Source organism: Toxotes jaculatrix, chromosome 10, assembly GCF_017976425.1.
Source record: "Toxotes jaculatrix isolate fToxJac2 chromosome 10, fToxJac2.pri, whole genome shotgun sequence".
NCBI classification, from domain to species: Eukaryota; Metazoa; Chordata; class Actinopteri; family Toxotidae; genus Toxotes; species Toxotes jaculatrix.
This window is the reverse complement of record NC_054403.1, coordinates 176,764-198,133: the sequence shown is the minus strand read 5'-3', so window position 1 is coordinate 198,133 and position 21,370 is coordinate 176,764. Positions and strand designations below refer to the sequence as shown.

Genomic DNA, 21,370 nt, shown 5'->3' with positions numbered 1-21,370 from the left:
TGTGTGGTGTGGAGGATGCACTGCCACAGACTGGAGGAATGTGAGGAGAGTGGTGAAGACAGCTGAGGAAATCATCGGGAGCTCCCTTCCTTCTGTGCAGGACATTGCCTCTCAGCGCTGTGTGTCCCGGGCCAGCAACATCATCAAGGACGCCTCACACCCTCACCATAGACTTTTTTCACTTCTGCCCTCCGGAAGAAGATTCTGCAGCATCCGGTGCAGAACCACTAGGTTCAGGAACAGCTTCTTCCCCCTCGCCATCAGACTTTTAAACTCTTAAATTCTTAAATCCATAGACTGCACTACTGTCTCTTTCAATCACCGTATTGCACTTTGCACTGTTTTTTTACTGTTTTTTACTGTATTTTATATTCTACCTGTGTTTATAGTCCTTATTTATTCATTCCTATTGCCTATTTTCCTCATTTCACTATCTACATGCCATATCCTTTATTTATTTTTTTTTATACTGCTGCGAGTAAAATGCAACGAAATTTCGTTCTGTATACACTGTATACCTGAATGACAATAAAGTCTGTCTAAGTCTAAGTCTAAGTCTAGAATACTTTGGTATACAGAGGAGTTCATGGTCGACTCATTGGCTGCAAGGTGTCCAGGTCCCGTGGCTGCAAAACAATCTCGAATCATCACCCCTCCACCACTGTGCTTCACAGATACTTCTGCTGATTGGTTTTTAACAAACATCTCCACTTTGGTCTTAACTGTCCAAAGGACATTGTTCCAGAGGACTTGTGGTTTGCTTAGATGCAGCTTTGCAAACCTTAGCTGTGCTGTCATGTTCTTTTTAGAGAGAAGAGGCTGTCTCCTGGCAACCCTTCCAAACAAGCCATATGTGATCAGTCTTTGTCTAATTGTATTGTCATGAACATAAACATTGAACATGCTGAGGCCTGTAGAGTCCCAGATGTAGCTCTGAAGTTCTCTGAGCATTGTACAGTTTGACCTTTGGCTGAATTTGCTGGGACGTCCACTTCTGGATGGATTAGCAACTGTCTTGAATGTTTACCAAAGTGTGTCTCTATGGAAATGCTCTGACTGACTCCAACAGATCTCAATATGATGAAGTGTACTTGTATGGCTACACAATGTGAGAACTGGTTTGAATTTAAACGACTGAATTGAGGACATTTTGTCTGGTCATCATTTTCTAACACACCTTAAAATGGCTTTTGATGGTTAAGGTTATGGTGAGAGACTAGGGACTGCATTATGTCAACAAGTGTCCTCACAAAGATAGATGTACAAACATACAGTATGTGTGTGTCCTCAGTGAAGTGTATCAGTCTCTGCAGTAGCTTCCAGCTGCAGCAGTCACTTCAGTTTCTGTTCAGTCTGACTGAGGGAGGTTTTTGTACGACGCTTTTGTGTGAACACAGCCTGACTGTTGATATAGTGATAACTCTGACAGTAGTAAACTGCTGCATCTTCAGCCTGGACTCCACTGATGGTCAGAGTGAAGTCAGAGTTTGATCCACTGCCTGTAAAACGAGCTGGAATCCCTGATGCTCGAGAGGAAGCATAAGTAATAAGCAGTTTAGGTTTGTCTCCATCTCTCTGTTGGTACCAGTGTAAATTGCTCCCAGCACTCTGACTGGTTCTACAGCTGATGGTGACGGAGCCTCCCAGAGCAGAGCTCACTGCTCCAGGCTGAGTCACTGTGACCTGTCCTCTGGACTCTGAGGACACAGAGACACAAACATAATGCAGCGTCAGCGTTTAGTCGGCTTCATGTCAGAGGGACGGATGTTGATAGAGGAGAGGAGTTTGATTCTCTGGACTTTACCTGTGAAGCAGCAGCAGAGGACAGTCCAGATGAGGACGGAGATCAAAGTCATGTTTTGGATCAGGAGGATTTCTGTGGCTTGTGTTGTCATGAAGGACAGCTGTCAGTCATCCAGTCTTCAAGTCTCAGGACTATAAACTCTCCCAGAGCACTGGAGCATGGTGCTGCTGATGCAAAGTGGCTCTATGGAAATGCTCTGCCTGACAGGGACTTGGATCAATCTGAATGAGTCAAATTATTAGAATAGTAATTAGAAATGTGTTACTGATCATGAATATGTAGCCTTGACCGTAGTCTGAATCAAGTGTTATCAATAAATTCACCTTAACTTGTTGTTATAAATTTGGTGTGTTACATCTGTATATTGTCAAACAAGACTGTGGGACCTGATCTACAAAAACTTTTGAGGCTATGACAATTATTTACATATAGCAGCATTCATTAATTCATTTTTCTTCAAAAATGCCTTGTTTCAATTTGTTTTACTGCGAATTAGATTTTGATTTTAGATGTTTAATAAATTACCAAAAAAAGAAAAGAAAAAGACACTGATCAACACTGGCCTCTTAACGGCTGGGAGCAGGGAGGCAGGACACATATGCAAACACACAGAGTCAGTCAGCTGTAGCTGTCCTCAACATTTCATGCTGTTTCCCCCTCAGCACTGAGACAGTTGACTCTTTAAATTCTCTGTGTCATAAAGGCCTATGAATGGTAAAGATGTACAACAGAAAACTTCATTTGTTTTCCACCAAACAGCTGGAGAGGCTGATGTGAATTCTGTGAAGGAAGAAATTTGAGGCTTCTTACACAGAATCATTTTCATTGTTTTACCAAGGTTGTTTCTTCAGTCAGTGCAGAATGTGAAGTGACTGATGTGAAAAACCCAAATCCACCAAATGTTGATCAATAAATTCACGTTTTTCATTAAAATCTAATGAGCTCACAGTGAAAAGATCTACTCTGATGGTGAAATGAGGCTGTAACAACAAATAATGAAGAAGAAACTGATTCTATCTACGATCCAGTGTGAAGCTGAGGTCAAAGGTCATGACCAAGTCTTTTCTCAGTAACTGTCCAAGGTTGAACTTGATTTTCCTCCTGTTGATTTTTTGTACTTTGATTTGATTTGTTGGTGAATCAGATCAGAACATGAGATTATAATTGGATATGAATGATGGAGAGAAGCTGTGATGGAGAAAATCATTTGATTTCAGCCATGATCAGTTTGTAGGTAATGGTATAGTTTTAATACATGAGTGTGTACAGTGTGTGTGTGTGTGTGTGTGTGTGTGTGTGTGTGTGTGTGTGTGTGTGTGTGTGTGTGTGTGTGTGTGTGTGTGTGTCCTCAGTGAAGTGTATCAGTCTCTGCAGTATCTTCCAGCTGCAGCAGTCACTTCAGTTTCTGTTCAGTCTGACTGAGGAAAGTTTTTGTACGACGCTTTTTCACTGTGTGAACACACGCTGACTGTTGATAGAGTGATAACTCTGACAGTAGTAAACTGCTGCATCTTCAGCCTGGACTCCACTGATGGTCAGAGTGAAGTCAGAGTTTGATCCACTGCCTGTAAAACGAGCTGGAATCCCTGATGCTCGATTGGAAGCAGCGTAAATGAGCAGTTTAGGTTTGTCTCCATCTCTCTGTTGGTACCAGGCTGAATAGTGGTTTGGGCTGTAATAATAAACGTTCAGTCATCCAGTCTTCAAGTCTCAGGACTATAAACTCTCCCAGAGCACTGGAGCATGGTGCTGCTGATGCAAAGTGTCTCTATGGAAATGCTCTGACTGACTCCAACAGATATCAATATGATGAAGCTTCTGATTAATGGAAAAATATCTAAAAAATATGTTTTATGAACATTTCAGTGTAAATTTTGATGTGAACTTATGCATCTGGAAATTTTCTTTTTATATTTAATTTATTGAATTTTTATTTAGATTATTTTATCTCATCAAATCTTTATTTTTTCATTGTGAAATTGAAAAAAACATTGCAATAGAAAAATATTATTTTTGGAATTTTTGGCTCTTTGGCTCATTTCTTATATCAGATGCCAAAATCTAAAAAAACAGACTGATTTAGTTGATGTTTGTTTCACAGCCGTGTCTCTCTACACTGAGAGGTTTTTGTACAATGGCTCAATGACTTTGTATCACTGTGGTACACGTTCGGTGGAGGAACCAGACTGGATGTTAACTGTAAGTACATTTTACTCTTTAAATAAACCAGATTTTTTATTTTCTGTGTTTCCTTCATCAGTGTAGACATCACTGCAATAGTTTAGCTGATAATTAGAATTTAATATAATTGCTGTGATTCTTGAACCTTCTTCTTTATGTACTAAAACAAAATGTAATGAAATTTAAATATGAAAACTTTCTATATATATTAAAAAAGAAAAAAAAAAGTTTTCTACCTGATGAAAATATTCTTTAAAGTTTTTCAATTTCAGCCCAAGTCCTACACTAAGTATTTCAAACAGGTTTTACTTGATCTTTGTCCATGATTTAATTTTTCATGCCATGTACTGTGTCACGGATGAATGTCTTATCGTCACTGTGATATTTAAACAACGTGCTGTGTGAGTTGGATTCATTTGATGAGTTTTAATAAGTAATTCAGAAGTGAACAATGTTCATTGAGAATGAACAAAGCAAACACGCTATCTCTGTCTTTGCTGTTTTACATTATAAATCTTTCAGATGCTGGAAAACAATGGAAAACCTTCATTGTTCATGTTTAGTAAAATATGTTTGTTAAATTCAGAATTAGTATTTTACAGATTCAACTTGAAAACATCAGAGGAACAAAATGCCACTTTGTGACTCTTTATCTTTAGTACTGAAACCTGTCTGTTGTCATGGTTGAGCAGTGATGCCTGTCTGTTGCCATGGTTACTGAGCTCAGAGAGGGAAGTGAGAAACCGAAGAGCAGTTTCATCCGATCAGAGGACGAGCAGCAGAAGTAGAGGTCTCCTCTGCTGCAGTCCACAGGAAAGAGTTTAGTTTATCTCAAATAAACTTTATTCATCTCTTTGTCTCCTCCTCCAGTGGGTCAGGTTCCCCCCACGCTGACGGTGCTGCCCCCCTCCGACGAGGAGCTGAAGCAGGGGAAGGCCACGCTCATGTGCCTGGCCAACAAGGGCTACCCCTCAGGCTGGACTCTGGCCTGGAAGGTGGACGGCAGCAGCAGCAGCTTGGATCAGAGCAGGAGCCCCGGGGTGCTGGGGAAGGACGGCACCTACAGCTGGAGCAGCACCCTGAGGCTCACTGCAGACCAGTGGACGAAGGTGGGCTCTGTGACCTGTGAGGCCACCCAGGGCTCCCAGGCTCCGGTCTCAGAGACACTGAGGACAGACCAGTGTTCCCAGTCCTGACCTGACTCTCTGAGACTCTGCTACTAGTTTTACTCTGCTCCTGCTCTCACTCTGCTCTCTGTAACTGTCTCTCTCTTTATGAGTCTCTCAGATGTGTTTGCTTGTTCTTTGTTATGTGTCATTTCAATATTTCCAGATAATAAAGATCAGTTCATCCAATACTTTCTGCTTCCATCTGTTGTTTTTTAATGTTAACACAGTTTCATGATACTTTCTTCATCAGATGAAAAACTTTTTGTTTGGTTGTTTGGGGTTTTAAATTCATTTTCTTCACATTTTAAATATATTTTATCAATATACTGGAAGTAAGTCAGCCACGCTCTGAAGCCTGTACTACAAATTACTACAAAGCAGGATTTGGGGTCAGCTGTGTAACTTCAGCTTTAACTCTGGGTTTTTAGGATCACGACGGTGGTTCACTTCTTACTGGGTCACATCGCCATGGTAACTCATGCTGCACACCTCACCTGCTCCGGTGCAGGTTTAGTTCAGAGGATCAGATCTAAACCTGTCAGATTACTGGAAAAGGATCCTGACAGGGACAAACAGAGTTTACAATAAAGTGACAAATATTAATGAGCAAAAGAAATTTTTGTAAATGAGTCAAATTGTTTTCCTTTTAATAAACAGAGGGAGAGTTTATCACTGTATAACTACATAAAAAATATTATTGCTTCCTTTTCGTTGCACAAAGATTCTTTTATCTGAACAGAATTCCTGACAGTGTCGATGCTTTTATTTTTATTCCATCACTGCAGCTCAGAATAACATGAAACATCTTCAAGATTTTCAAGGACGTCCAGCTGCCTTTCCACAGCTTTTGGAAACACCCTGACCTGGATGACTGAGAATCTTCACTTTCCTTAACATTGTGAGATTTTTCAACATTTTCAGCAATATTTGAATTTGGTGAAGATATGAGCTCGACAGAGACATTCTACTTAACATCTGTAATTACATTTGGATCAATATATACTTAGATGTATCATGAGATACACTGAGTGACTTCTATAAACTACACAAAGACCACTGTGTGTGTGTGTGTGAATACTTGTATGGCCGTACATTGTGAGTTTGAATTTTAAACCATTGAAATCAGGACATGTTTGTCTGGTCTGGTCGTCAGATTGTGACACACATTAAAATGACTGATGGATGAGATTTGCTTTTGGTGTTAGGCATTCAGTTTTGATGGTTAAGGTTATGGTGAGAGACTAGGGACAGCATTATGTCAACGAGTGTCCTCACAAAGATAGATGTACAAACGTGTGTGTGTGTGTGTGTGTGTGTGTGTGTCCTCAGTGAAGTGTATCAGTCTCTGCAGTAGCTTCCAGCTGCAGCAGTCACTTCAGTTTCTGTTCAGTCTGACTGAGGGAGGTTTTTGTACGACACTTTTTCACTGTGTGAACACAGCTTTATTATTCACCCAGTGAAAACTCTGACAGTAGTAAACTGCTGCATCTTCAGCCTGGACTCCACTGATGGTCAGAGTGAAGTCAGAGTTTGATCCACTGCCTGTAAAACGAGCTGGAATCCCTGATACTCGAGTAGAAGCAACGTAAATGAATAGTTTAGGTTTGTCTCCATCTCTCTGTTGGTACCAGGCAAAAAAGCAGTTTTGGCTGCTGTAATGAACATTCTGACTGGTTCTACAGCTGATGGTGATGGAGCCTCCCAGAGCAGAGCTCACTGCTCCAGGCTGAGTCACTGTGACCTGTCCTCTGGACTCTGAGGACACAGAGACACAAACATAAAGCAGCGTCAGCGTTTAGTCGGCTTCATTTCAGAGGGACGGATGTTGATAGAGGAGAGGAGTTTGATTCTCTGGACTTTACCTGTGAAGAAGCAGCAGAGGACAGTCCAGATGAGGACGGAGATCAAAGTCATGTTTTGGATCAGGAGGATTTCTGTGGCTTGTGTTGTCATGAAGGACAGCTGTCAGTCATCCAGTCTTCAAGTCTCAGGACTATAAACTCTCCCAGAGCACTGGAGCATGGTGCTGCTGATGCAAAGTGGCTCTATGGAAATGCTCTGACTGACTCCAACAGATATCAATATGATGAAGCTTCTGATTAATGGAAAAATGTATTAAAATATGTTTTATGAACATTTCAATGTGTCTTTTGATGTAAACTTGGTTTTATGCATCTGGAAATTCTCTTTTTCTCTTAATTCATTGAATTATTTTTTATATTATTTTATCTCATCAAATCTTTATTATTTCATTTTAAAATTAAAAAAAAAATGTAATAGAAAAATATTAATTCTTGAATTTTTTGGCTCTTTGACTCATTTCTTATATCAGATGCCAAAATCTAAAAAACATACTTTTTTTTTCTTAGTTTGTTTGTTTCACAGTCACAGATCCGTGTCTCTCTACACTGAGAGGTTTTTGTACGACGGCTCAATGACTTTGTATCACTGTGGTGGACTTTTGGTGGAGGAACCAGACTGGATGTTGGAAGTAAGTTTCTGCAAAAATACTAAATACAATATTGTAAAGTCATGTATTAAATTCAGATGTTGAATGTTACAGCAGATGAAATGATCTGGTTTAATTTCAAACACTTTTAGTATTGATGATTTTATTTGTCCTCCATCACGGAGCTGAACTCAGAGCAGCTTTACTAAACTTTGCTTTACACATTCCTGTCGTATTGAAATTTATGTTGAACTGTAGAAAAAAATAAAACTTTAGTCTGTTTGAAATATGTTTTCTAATTTTCATTTTTCAATTCATTCTTTTTTTGTACAAAAGGCCCCAAACTTAGATATTATATGTTCATTGTGTGACATTTGTAAGTGTAGTGTTGGTCGGCTCACTTTGGGACGGCCCCCTCTGCTGGCTGTTTTGGGTAACTGGCGGCATTCAGAGCGAGTTAATGTTCCGGCAGAGTGAGTAAAGCTACGGGTTAAACAGTTAATTAACATCACGGCAAGTGGTCTGTGCGTGGGTGAAATGTAAGAACGTCTGTATCGTTGACTGATTTGTGTTACGTTCTGCAGCTTGAAATCACCCTGTTGTTCGGCGGTGTAGCTTTAGCACTAGCCATGTTAGCGCTGTCAAGCTAGTTGTAGCATTTAGCTCGCCCTTCAGACTGCGTGTGCATCACGTCACGTCATGTTTGTTATTGATTTGAGTCGTTAGTGTGACGTTATGAGCGTTATGTGTATGTCACTGTATGGTGTTAATATATGTGTGTTAATATACTAGTTGTCAGGTGAACTGTGTTTAAGAGCTGGGATAGTGGGAATTAGCAGAAAATGGAGATAGTGATATCAGTACTGTTTATGTTTATTGACTATGAAGAGCCTTAATTTTTTTCTTCATTATACTTTGTTATTGTATTTGATAGAGAACCACATGACCTCCTTGCCTGCTAAGAGAGCAATAAAACCCCTGAATGCTCCATCACCTGCTTCTTCATTGGGATATAGATATACAGGGAAGTTTTGGCCTTAAGTTGGTGTTCTGGCCGACACACCCAGTGTGAACTTGGTGAGAAACCCTGAACCAATGCCAGTAATCCCAGTGTCTCTGCTACAATTTCATTTTATGAAGCTAAACTTTTTTTTTTAGATGAATTAAGATTCAGTTTGTTCAAATCAGATTGAAAAAAATGAAAACAATGATTTGGATTTGAAGATGTTAGAAAATCTCTAATTCATTTATATACATATTTTCCAATGCTGTTTGAAATCATTTAAAGACCAGTGCTTCAGCCCATTATTCACCAGTTCATCTTTCATCCCTCACAGTAGAAATGTTGGCCGACCTTGCTGTAGAAAAGGAATTGCCTTGTCTTAAGAATCTCCTCGCATCCACCCGTTCGTTCATTGCTCCTGGTTTCCTGAAGAAGACCTGACCTACGCTCTGTCCATCTTCTTCAGTCTCAGACCCGTCTCCCTTCGACCTGCATTCACATCTCCACCAATGTGGACATCTACTATGATCATCCTGTCTGTCCACCTGCCCGGTTCAAACACAGACTTTTGCTTCTTTTCCCCTGTTGGAAAATAAACAGTTGAACTCACTTCTGTCTCTGTGTGTCTGAGTCTGCATCTGAGTCCCAGTTGAATAGATTACCAGGCTTTAACATGATCTTGTTTTGATACGTTTGTTGGTCATTAAAGGGAAAATGGTGAAACATTCAATTTGTGTGTGTCTACTTATCTGGCTATACAGTGTGAGAACCAGTTTGAATTTTAAACCAGTGAAGTGAGGACATCACTTTCTAACAAACCTTAAAATGGCTGGATTTTAGGGTGAGTGTCAGAAATGGGTTCAGGATTAAGTTAGGGTAAGGGGCTAGGGAATGCATGTTGTCAAGAAGTGTCCTCAAAGTAATGTAAGACAAAACTGTGTGTGTGTGTGTGTCCTCAGTGAAGTGTATCAGTCTCTGCAGTAGCTTCCAGCTGCAGCAGTCACTTCAGTTTCTGTTCAGTCTGACTGAGGGAGGTTTTTGTACGACACTTTTTCACTGTGTGAACAAATACTTACTGTTGATATAGAATTCACCCATACAGTAGTAAACTGCTGCATCTTCAGCCTGGACTCCACTGATGGTCAGAGTGAAGTCAGAGTTTGATCCACTGCCTGTAAAACGAGCTGGAATCCCTGATGCTCGAGTGGAAGCATAAATAATAAGTAGTTTAGGTTTGTCTCCATCTCTCTGTTGGTACCAGGCTAAAAAGTGGTAGTTGGTCGCAACATAAACGTTCTGACTGGTTCTACAGCTGATGGTGACGGTGCCTCCCAGAGCAGAGCTCACTGCTCCAGGCTGAGTCACTGTGACCTGCCCTCTGGACTCTGAGGACACAGAGACACAAACATAAAGCAGTGTCAGCGTTTTGTCAGCTTCATTTCAGAGGGACAGATGTTGATAGAGGAGAGGAGTTTGATTCTCTGGACTTTACCTGTGAAGCAGCAGCAGAGGACAGTCCAGATGAGGACGGAGATCAAAGTCATGTTTTGGATCAGGAGGATATCTGTGGCTTGTGTTGTCATGAAGGACAGCTGTCAGTCATCCAGTATTCAAGTCTCAGGACTATAAACTCTCCCAGAGCACTGGAGCATGGTGCTGCTGATGCAAAATGGCTCTATGGAAATGCTCTGACTGACTCCAGTCCAGTTGACATTTTTTTACTGTCACAGTTTTGCATGAACAATAATTAATGTGAAGGGAAAAGTGAAAAAGTTTGTGGTATGAGGTTAAAAAAAATCAGGATTTAAAGGTTGTACAGTTTCATGCACTTTTTATGTCTCCACCTCGGTGATAGCCAAGTCTGATGGCATTGCTTGGTGTACGAACTCTGTCATTGTTGGGAGACACTGCTCAGCTAACCTAGAGTTTCTCATGGTTAAGTGTAGACCTTTTTATCTGCCACGGGAGTTTACCTCCACCATTATCACTGCAGCCTACATTCCCCCAGATGCTAATGCCAAGCTTGCTATGAGGGAACTTCATGCAGCCATTAGCAAACAGCAGACTGCTCACCCGGAGGCTGCATTTATTGTGGCTGGTGATTTCAATCATTCTAATTTAAAGACTGTGCTCCCAAAATTTCACCAGCATGTTTCTTGCCCCACCAGAGGAGACAAAATTTTAGACCATTTTTATACAAACATTGCTGGAGCTTACACTGCCTCCCCCCTCCCCCACCTGGGACAGTCTGATCACCTTACTTTGTTCCTCATTCCTAAATATTCACCCCTCATCAACCGTGTGAAGCCAACAGTGAAGACCATCAAAGTGTGGCCAGCAGGGGCAGACTCTGTACTTCAGGACAGGTTTCTACACACAGACTGGAGTATGTTTGCTTCTCAGGCCACCTGTGGCTCCCATACGGACATTGACACCTGTACCTCCTCTGTACTGGATTATATCAACACCACCATTGACAGCATCACAACACATAAACAGATCACCACATACCCTAATCAGAAGCCATGGATGAACAAGGAGGTGCGGCTCCTGCTGAAGGCCCGGGACACCGCCTTCAGATCAGGTGATGCACAAGCCTACAGTGAATCAAGAGCTAACCTGAAGAGGGCCATCAAAAAGGCCAAGTACTGCTACAAGCTAAAAGTGGAGGAACACTTTACCAACTCCGACCCCCGACGCATGTGGCAGGGCATCCGAGCCATCAGTGACTACAAGCCCAGCAACTTTTATGCTCGCTTTGACAGAGACAACAAGGAGATGGCCACCAAGACAACACCCTCAGCAGACCATCAGCCCCTCATGTTCACCTCCACAGACGTCTACACTGCACTGAGCCGGATCAACGCACGCAAGGCTGCTGGCCCAGACGGCATTCCTGGACGCGTGCTCAGGGCATGCGCGGAGCAGCTCGCAGGGGTCTTCATGGACATCTTCAACCTGTCCCTCACCCAAGCGGCTGTGCCAACATGCTTTAAGTCCACTTCCATTGTGCCAGTGCCAAAACACTCCCCAGCGAGCCTGAACGACTACCGCCCTGTAGCACTCACACCTATAGTTATGAAGTGCTTTGAGCGACTGGTTCTGGCTCACCTCAAAAACTGCCTCCCACCCACACTGGACCATCAGCAATTTGCCTGTCGCAGCAATAGGAGCATTGAAGATGTGGTATGCACAACTCTGCACTCTGTACTCACACACCTGGACAACAACAACACCTACGCCCGAATGCTGTTTGTCGACTTCAGCTTGACACCGTCATCCCCTCCAAGTTGACCACTAAACTTGGAGAGCTGGGCATCGACACCTCCCTCTGTAACTGGATTATGGACTTTCTGACCAACAGACCTCAGCATGTCAGGTCAGGCCACATCTGCTCCAACACTACCACACTCAACACCGGCGTACCACAGGGCTGTGTGCTGAGCCCATTCCTCTACTCCCTCTTCACCCATGACTGCAGACCTGTAAATGGATCCAACATCATTATCAAGTTTGCAGATGACACCACGGTGATTGGCCTCATCAGCAATAACGATGAGACTGCCTACAGGGAGGAGGTACAGCACCTGGCCACATGGTGCGGCAACAATAACTTGCTCCTGAACACCAGCAAGACAAAGGAGCTCATTGTGGACTTCAGGAAGGTGAAAAGAGGCACGCACAGCCCCATTCACATCAATGGGATGGCTGTTGAACGTGTCTCCAACTTCAAATTTCTGGGGACCCACATTACAGAGGACCTGTCCTGGTCCACCAACACCTCCAGCCTGGCCAAGAAGGCTCACCAGCGCCTCTTCTTCCTGAGGACACTGAAGAAGAACCACCTATCCTCAGCCGTTCTGGTGAACTTCTACCGGTCTGTGATTGAGAGCATCCTGACCAGCTGTATCACAGTCTGGTATGGAAACTGTTCAGTCCGAAAGGCACTGCAGCGGGTGGTGAAAACTGCCCAACACATACACTCACAACACTCATCTGTACATCATGTTTATATATATTTATTTATATATGTATATATCTAATGTGAATACTGTATATATTGCACTTGTTTTTATTTTGGCTATATCCTGCACTTGCTGCTTTTGCACTTCTGGTTAGGTGCTAAACTGCATTTCGTTACCCTGTCCCTGTACATGTGTAATGACAATAAAGTTGAATCTAATCTAATCTAATCTAATTATCCTTTCAGGCTGTCAGTCTGCTGGAGTAAAGTTTAGGTCATTGCCCTCTGTAAAACTGGCACATGGCAACGGACATAATAAAGATGGAATAACTTCTTTATGTTTGCTAACAGCATTATTAGACTCCTGTAATATCTACAGGATATCGACTGTAGTTCATTTTTTCCCAGATGCTGTGCAGTTCATTATTATAAATTCAAATGTTATTAAAGAATGATGGGATAAAACAGGGTTCTGAGGGAATACTGTCAAATATTCAGCTTTGATGCCATAAGTCAGTACAAGATCAAGGGTGTGATTAAAACAGTGAGTCGGTTTGTTAACATTTTGAAAGAAGCCAATTGAGTCTGATTCTGAATTGAATATTAAAGTCACCCACTATAATTGTTTTATCCGTACAAAGCACTAAATCAGATAAAACTTAAACTATGAACAGTATTTCCTGACAGTGATCTGTTGTGTGGACTTCACACAACAGATAAAGGCCTGGATGAACAGTAACTTTTTCTTCTGAATTCAGACAAAACTGAGGTTATTTTGTTTGGTCCCAAACACCTCAGAAACAGTTTATCTAATCATATAGTTACTCTGGATGGCATTAATTTAGCCTCCAGTACGACTGTGAGGAACCTTGGAGTTATTTTTGATCAGGATCTGTCCTTTAACTCACATATAAAACAAGTCTCTAGGACCTCCTTCTTTCACCTGCGCAATATCAGTAAGATTAGGAACATTCTGTCTCAGAGTGATGCTGAAAAACTAGTCCATGCTTTTGTTACTTCTAGGCTGGACTGTTGTAATTCCCTATTATCGGGATGTCCAGTTAACTTTCTAAAAAGCATCCAGCTGATCCAAAATGCTGCAGCGAGAGTACTGACTGGAATTAGCAAGAGAGATCATATTACTCCTGTAGCAACTTCTCTTCATTGGCTTCCTGTAAAATCCAGAATTGATTTTAAAATCCTTCACCTTACATCAGGGGTGTCAAACCTGTTCCACAAAGGGCCGGTGTGGCTGCAGGTTTTTGTTCCAACCAAGCAGCAGCACACCAGACTTGACTCATTTAATCAACTGATCTCAGTCTTCAGACAGTTGATTGGTCAAACTGTGTGCTCTTGATTGGTTGGAACAAAAACCTGCAGCCACACCGGCCCTTTGTGGAACAGGTTTGACACCCCTGCCTTACATACAAGGCCCTCAATGGCCAGGCTCCTTCATATCTCAAAGAGCTGATAGTACCATATCATCCCAACAGATTGCTTCGTTCCCAGAATGCAGGTTTGCCTATGGTTCCCAGAATCTCTAAAAGTAGAATGGGAGGCCGAGCCTTTAGCTATCAGGCCCCTCTCCTATGGAACCAACTGCCAGTTTGGGTTCAGGAAGCAGACACCCTCTCTAATTTTAAAACTAAGCTTAAAACCTTTTTGTTTGACAAAGCTTATAATTAGTTGTAGTTACAGTCCTAGTTATTTATTAAACTTATAGTTAGTTACAATTATCTCTATAGACACTGTTACAGTTAAGGATATAGCCCTTAGTAGGGCTGGCTCAGGCAACTGAACCATCCCTTAATTATGCTGCTATAGGCCTAGGCTGCTGGGGGATATCCCATGATCTACTGCGCACTTCTTCTTCTTTCTCTTTCTCTCCTCAGACCCACTCTCAAATTTATTAGCCTTTATTACATGTCATTAACTCTGTGTCCTCTCTGTCCCGTAGTCCTGTGTTTGTTTCTCTCTGGTCTCTCTGCTGCTGTTTATTATTTACAATGATCCATTTCTAACACATTTAATGTTCCATTCTGCTACAGATAAATATTGGATTAATATTCTTTGCAGACTGTAATGTAAATAATTACCAGTCATGACAGCTTTTTGCTTCTGTGCTCTGTTTTCTATCATAACTGTAATCTGCTGAGCACAGAGTATCCAATAACTGTTCACTAATTGTAATGTAAATGCTGCCCCTCTAACATTGTCCATTGTCTGTATTATGCTGCATGTCCTTCTCCTCCTCTCCTCCATTCCTAGCTGTCCTGTCTTTCTCCTTTTCCTCCTTTCACCCAGCCCGGCCATCAGCAGGAGGGTCCCCCATCTGAGCCAGGTTCTGCTCAAGGTTTCTTCCTGTTCAAGGGGAGTTTTTCCTTGCCACTGTCGCCTTAAGTGCTTGCTCTGGGGTCAGACTCTGGGTCTCTGTAAAGCGCTTTGAGACAATTTTGATTGTGGAAGGTGCTATATAAATAAAATTGAATTGAATTGAATTGAATTCACTGTCAGTCGTCTAAAATGTGTCTGTGTCTGTGCAGCTGTTGGTTCAGATCAGTTCCTCTGCAGCTGAGGGAGGTTTTTGTACGACGTTGTATCACTGTGTGAAGAGGAGGCTGTTATCCTGCTGACAGTAATAAACTCCTGCATCTTCAGCCTGGACTCTACTGATGGTCAGAGTGAAGTCAGTCTGATGTGCTGTTGCACTAAATAGATCTGAAACTCCAGACTGACGATATGTAGTATCATAAATCAAGAGTATTGGAGCTTCCCCAGGTTTCAGAAGGTACCAGTTGATGTCATCACATATAGATCTACTGGCTTTATATCTGATAGAGACAGTCTGACCTGGAACAACAGACTGAGATTCAGGAGACTGAGTCAAGATGATATCTCCTGATGAACCTGGAAAACATGAAAAAGAGGAGAAGGGTTATTGAGACAAATCCAGCTTGGAGAAAGACGATCAACATCCAAACACAAGAGGATCATTTCTTGAAGATGGACAATAGATGGAAGAAGGTCAGTGCTGCTTGTTTCAGTCTTTGTCCATCACAGCAGAACATGACTGTGTTTTCAGCAGAGAGTCTCACCCTGAACAAGGAGCCCCAGGGTGGCCAGCAGTAGAGTCAGAGACATCATCATTGTGCTGCCGGCGTGTCAGTGGCTCTGAAAGGCCTGGACACACACTGATCAACACTGGCCTCTTAACGGCTGGGAGCAGAGAGGCAGGACACATATGCAAACAAACAGAGTCAGTCAGCTGTAGCTGTCCTCAACAGTTCATGCTGTTTCCCCCTCAGCACTGAGACAGGTGTCCTAAAACTGATAAGAATTGTGTGAAAGAATCATTTTGAGGCCAATTACACCAAATCATTTTCTTTTTCAGACCCAGTTTGTTTTTTCAGTGCTGTGATGTGAAATGTTTATCAATAAAGACAGATCCTTTAACCATGAATGTCCTATGATTGTGAAATGACAGATAAGAAAATTATTCTGACAGTTCTTACACCTCAACTGTGTCTTTATTATTTTAACCATGGTGATGAAGGTCCAAGTTTTTGTGCCTAAACCAAACCAAACAGAGACCACTACATAAGAAAGTTTATATTTTAACTATGACAGTGAAGGCTCTGTACACCTGCTGCTGTAGGGAAACTATTTTATGAGGCATTCCTGGGTAAACTCAGAGGGGGTTTGTTATTATTTGTTTGGTAAAATGTGGATTCCAAGCACTGTAAGAGATTCAATGGACATCAGAAATTTGAGAATGCAGCCATAAAGCCTGCTTTAAAGTCTGGTCTGATTAGTAAATGAAAGAAGGAAAGATAAGAATTTTTGGGATTTATAACAAGAAGTCATCAGCATAGAGGCTGATTTATTGAGGGCGTAAATTAAATTCTAACAAATTATTTCTATGTTAGACTCTATGTATATGGATGTATATTCACATTTATCGTGTCAGAAACACTGATATGATCTGTGTAACTGTAACTTCTGGTGTGTGTGTGTGTGTGTGTGTGTGTGTGTGTGTGTGTCTGTTTTTCTGTGTGTGTGTGTGTGTCCAGTGAAGTGTATCAGTCTCTGCAGTAGCTTCCAGAAACTTCAGTTTCTGTTAAGTCTAAGTGAGGGAGGTTTTTGTACGACGCTTTTTCACTGTGTGAACACATCCTGACTGTTGATTTCATGATAACTCTGACAGTAGTAAACTGCTGCATCTTCAGCCTGGACTCCACTGATGGTCAGAGTGAAGTCAGAGTTTGATCCACTGCCTGTAAAACGAGCTGGAATCCCTGATTCTCTTTCAATATTTCCAGATAATAAAGATCAGTTCATCCAATACTTTCTGCTTCCATCTGTAGTTTTTTAATGTTAACACAGTTTCATGATACTTTCTTCATCCAATGAAAAACTTTTTGTTTCTTTTTTTGGGGTTTTAAATTTATTTTCTTCACATTTTAAATATTTTTTATCAATATACTGGAAGTAAGCCAGCCGCGCTCTGAGGCCTGTACTACAAATTACTACAAAGCAGGATTTGGGGTCAGCTGTGTAACTTCAGCTTTAACTCTGGGTTTTTAGGATCACGACGGTGGTTCACTTCTTACTGGGTCACATCACCATGGTAACTCATGCTGCACACCTCACCTGCTCCGGTGCAGGTTTAGTTCAGAGGATCAGATCTAAACCTGTCAGATTACTGGAAAAGGATCCTGACAGGGACAAACAGAGTTTACAATAAAGTGACAAATATTAATGAGCAAAAGAAATTTTTGTAAATGAGTCAAATTGTTTTCCTTTTAATAAACAGAGGGAGGGTTTATCACTGTATAACTACATAAAAAATATTATTGCTTCCTTTTCGTTGCACAAAGATTCTTTTATCTGAACAGAATTCCTGACAGTGTCGATGCTTTTATTTTTATTCCATCACTGTAGCTCAGAATAACATGAAACATCTTCAAGAGTTTCAAGGACGTCCAGCTGCCTTTCCACAGCTTTTGGAAACACCCTGACCTGGATGACTGAGAATCTTCACTTTCCTTAACATTGTGAGATTTTTCAACATTTTCATCAATATTTGAATTTGGTGAAGATATGAGCTCGACAGAGACATTCTACTTAACATCTGTAATTACATTTGGATCAGTATATATTTAGATGTATCATGAGATACACTGAGTGACTTCTATAAACTATTTACACAAAGACCACTGTGTGTGTGTGTGAATACTTGTATGGCCGTACATTGTGAGTTTGATTTTTAAACCATTGAAATGAGGACATGTTGTCTGGTCGTCAGATTGTGACACACATTAAAATGACTGAGGGATGAGATTTGCTTTTGGTGTTAGGCATTCAGTTTTGATGGTTAAGGTTATGGTGAGAGACTAGGGACAGCATTATGTCAACGAGTTTCCTCACAAAGATAGATGTACAAACGTGTGTGTGTGTGTGTCCTCAGTGAAGTGTATCAGTCTCTGCAGTAGCTTCCAGCTGCAGCAGTCACTTCAGTTTCTGTTCAGTCTGACTGAGGGAGGTTTTTGTACGACGCTTTTTCACTGTGTGAACACATGCTGACTGTTGATAACATGAAAACTCTGACAGTAGTAAACTGCTGCATCTTCAGCCTGGACTCCACTGATGGTCAGAGTGAAGTCAGAGTTTGATCCACTGCCTCTAAAACGAGCTGGAATCCCTGATACTCGAGTGGAAGCAGCGTAAATGAGCGGTTTAGGTTTGTCTCCATCTCTCTGTTGGTACCAGGCTAAATAGTGGTTTGGGCTGTAATAATAAACGTTCTGACTGGTTCTACAGCTGATGGTGACAGAGCCTCCCAGAGCAGAGCTCACTGCTCCAGGCTGAGTCACTGTGACCTGTCCTCTGGACTCTGAGGACACAGAGACACAAACATAAAGCAGCGTCAGCGTTCAGTCAGCTTCATGTCAGAGGGACGGATGTTGATAGAGGAGAGGAGTTTGATTCTCTGGACTTTACCTGTGAAGCAGCAGCAGAGGACAGTCCAGATGAGGACGGAGATCAAAGTCATGTTTTGGATCAGGAGGATTTCTGTGGCTTGTGTTGTCATGAAGGACAGCTGTCAGTCATCCAGTCTTCAAGTCTCAGGACTATAAACTCTCCCAGAGCACTGGAGCATGGTGCTGCTGATGCAAAGTGGCTCTATGGAAATGCTCTGACTGACTCCAACAGATATCAATATGATGAAGCTTCTGATTAATGGAAAAATATATAAAAATATGTTTTCAGTGTAAATTTTGATGTGAACTTATGCATCTGGACATTTTCTTTTTATATTTCATTTATTGAATTATTATTTAGATTATTTTATCTCATCAAATCTTTATTTTTTTCATTGTGAAATTGAAAAATAAAGTTGTGATAGAAAAATATTAATTCTAAGATTTTTGGCTCATTTCTTATATCAGATCTCAAAATCTAAAAAACAGACTGATTTAGTTGATGTTTGTTTCACAGTCACAGAGCCGTGTCTCTCTACACAGGTTTTTGTACGACGGCTCAATGACTTTGTATCACTGTGGAACACGTTCGGTGGAGGAACCAGACTGGATATTGGAAGTAAGTCAAATTTTTGTAAATTGTTTTATCTCAGAGGCTTTTTCTCTTTTTATTTCCTTTATAATCAACGTGTCAGGAAAATTCCTCACTTTTACATGTTGATGAATAATTGTTGAACAAAAAATTTGCACCAGGAGACAAAGTTTGTTTTAGCAGCAGAAATGATAAAAACTCATTGTGATGAATATTAAACATGAAGCCAGAGGATGAATCATTAGTCTCCAATTTAATGGTGAAGCTGCATCTGTAGGGTTTGTAGGTTTAGTTCAGTCTGACAAAGTCACAGAGCCGTGTCTCTCTACACTGAGAGGTTTCTGTACAACGGCTCAATGACTTTGTATCACTGTGGTGGACTTTTGGTGGAGGAACCAGACTGGATGTTGGAAGTAAGTTTCTGCAAAAATACTAAGTACAATATTGTAAAGTCATGTATTAAATTCAGTTGTTGAATGTTACAGCAGATGAAATGATCTGGTTTGATTTCAAACACTTTTAGTATTGATGATTTTATTTGTCCTCCTTCATCATGGAGCTGAACTCAGAGCAGCTTCACTAAACTTTGCTTTACACATTCCTGTCATATTGAAATTTATGTTGAACTGTAGAAAAGATCAAACTTCAGTCTGTTTGAAACATGTTTTCTAAGATTCATTTTTCATTTTAAATAATTCAACTTTTAAAAGCTAAACTTTTGAAAATATCAATTAAGATTCACTTCGTTTAAATCTAATTGAACAGAATGAAAACAAAGATGTGGATTTGAAGATGTTAGAAAATCTGCAATCTCTTCATTGTGATATATATTGTTTCCAGTGCTGTTTGAAATCATTTAAAAAGTTCATCAGACGATGATTGACGATGATCCACATGAAGAAATTTTGGACCAAATGTGCTTCTTCTATTTCCAGTGTAGTTTGATATATTTCAGCTCAAACTGTGTGATGATTCTCTCTGTGCTGATTTGCATGAGAGGCTTCTTAAAGGGAAGTAAAACCATGTGTGAGTGAGTGACTGGTGGAGCAGAAAAACCATCTGGCAGAAACTCCTTAAAGGACAAAATCTACTCTCACACAGTAAAGGTGTTTGATTGACAGCTGTGGTCGGTCCCTGTCCTCTAATCTGATTGCTGTCTCCTAGGTGATGTCCGTCCCACCCTGACGGTGCTGCCCCCCTCCCACGAGGAGCTGAAGCAGGGGAAGGCCACGCTCATGTGCCTTGCCAACAAGGGCTTCCCCTCAGGCTGGAGTCTGGCCTGGAAGGTGGACGGCAGCAGCAGCAGCTTGGATCAGAGCAGGAGCCCCGGGGTGCTGGGGAAGGACGGCACCTACAGCTGGAGCAGCTCCCTGAGGCTCACTGCAGACCAGTGGACGAAGGCGGACTCTGTGACCTGTGAGGCCACCCAGGGCTCCCAGACTCCGGTCTCAGAGACACTGAGGACAGAGCAGTGTTCCCAGTCCTGACCTGACTCTCTGAGACTCTGCTACTGGTTTTACTCTGCTCCTGCTCTCAGTCTCCACTCTCACTGTGTCTTTCTGTCTCTTTCTCTCACTCAGTCTCTGATTCTACGTTTCATCAATGAGGTTTTGTTGCTTGTTGTAATCTTTCATTTTTTCAGTACAATAAAGTCCTGTTCATCACATCAGTTGTTTCCCTGTATGTTCTTGTAAAACAATCAATCTTTCTGTCTTAATATTTCCATTAGATCCAGAGAGATTGAACTCAGCTGAGTGTCAGATTGTGAAATAGCTTAGAAATGACTTAAGAAAGAAAGTCTGACTTTTAGAAGAGTCCAGAAAGTGTCATGAATCTGAGTAAATGTGTAAAGTCTGAGACCAATGTGCTGCATCAGAATCATGGAGCAGGATTTCATCAGCTTTTTATATCATCATAGCTTCTGTATTATCAATGTGGAGTCAACATTTAACTCAAGCTTTGTGTTTTGTTGTGAACACAAACTTGTTAAAACATATAAAGTGTTGAGGTCCATTGAAAAGTAAAGTGTAACTGAATTAAATAGAAATCAAATGAATTTCAAGTTATAGTTGAATAACTTGAAAAATCAGCTGTGAAGAAAACATGGAAGTGAATCTTTCTTTTCAAAGCCAAACAAAAAAGTGTTCATGTGTTGTTACCTGCTTCATTTAACTATGTTTCAGTTCATCTACAAGTGATGTAGTTTGCTCACACTTTAAATATATTG

At 41.2% G+C, this 21,370-nt stretch overlaps 2 gene segments (V, D, J or C); both read left to right on the top strand.

Moving 5' to 3' along the window:
- LOC121188598 overlaps positions 1–5,241 on the top strand; it is a 208,054-nt gene extending 202,813 nt beyond the window's left edge. Inside the window, 2 exon segments of the V gene segment in view lie at positions 3,966–4,003; positions 4,856–5,241. Coding sequence covers positions 3,966–4,003; positions 4,856–5,181 — 364 coding nt within the window.
- The window catches only part of LOC121188595, a 235,660-nt gene extending 214,851 nt beyond the window's left edge, over positions 1–20,809 (top strand). The window contains 2 exon segments of the V gene segment in view: positions 19,135–19,170; positions 20,308–20,809. Of these exon segments, the coding sequence occupies positions 19,135–19,170; positions 20,308–20,630 (359 nt within the window).
- The last annotated feature ends 561 nt before the right edge of the window (positions 20,810–21,370 follow it).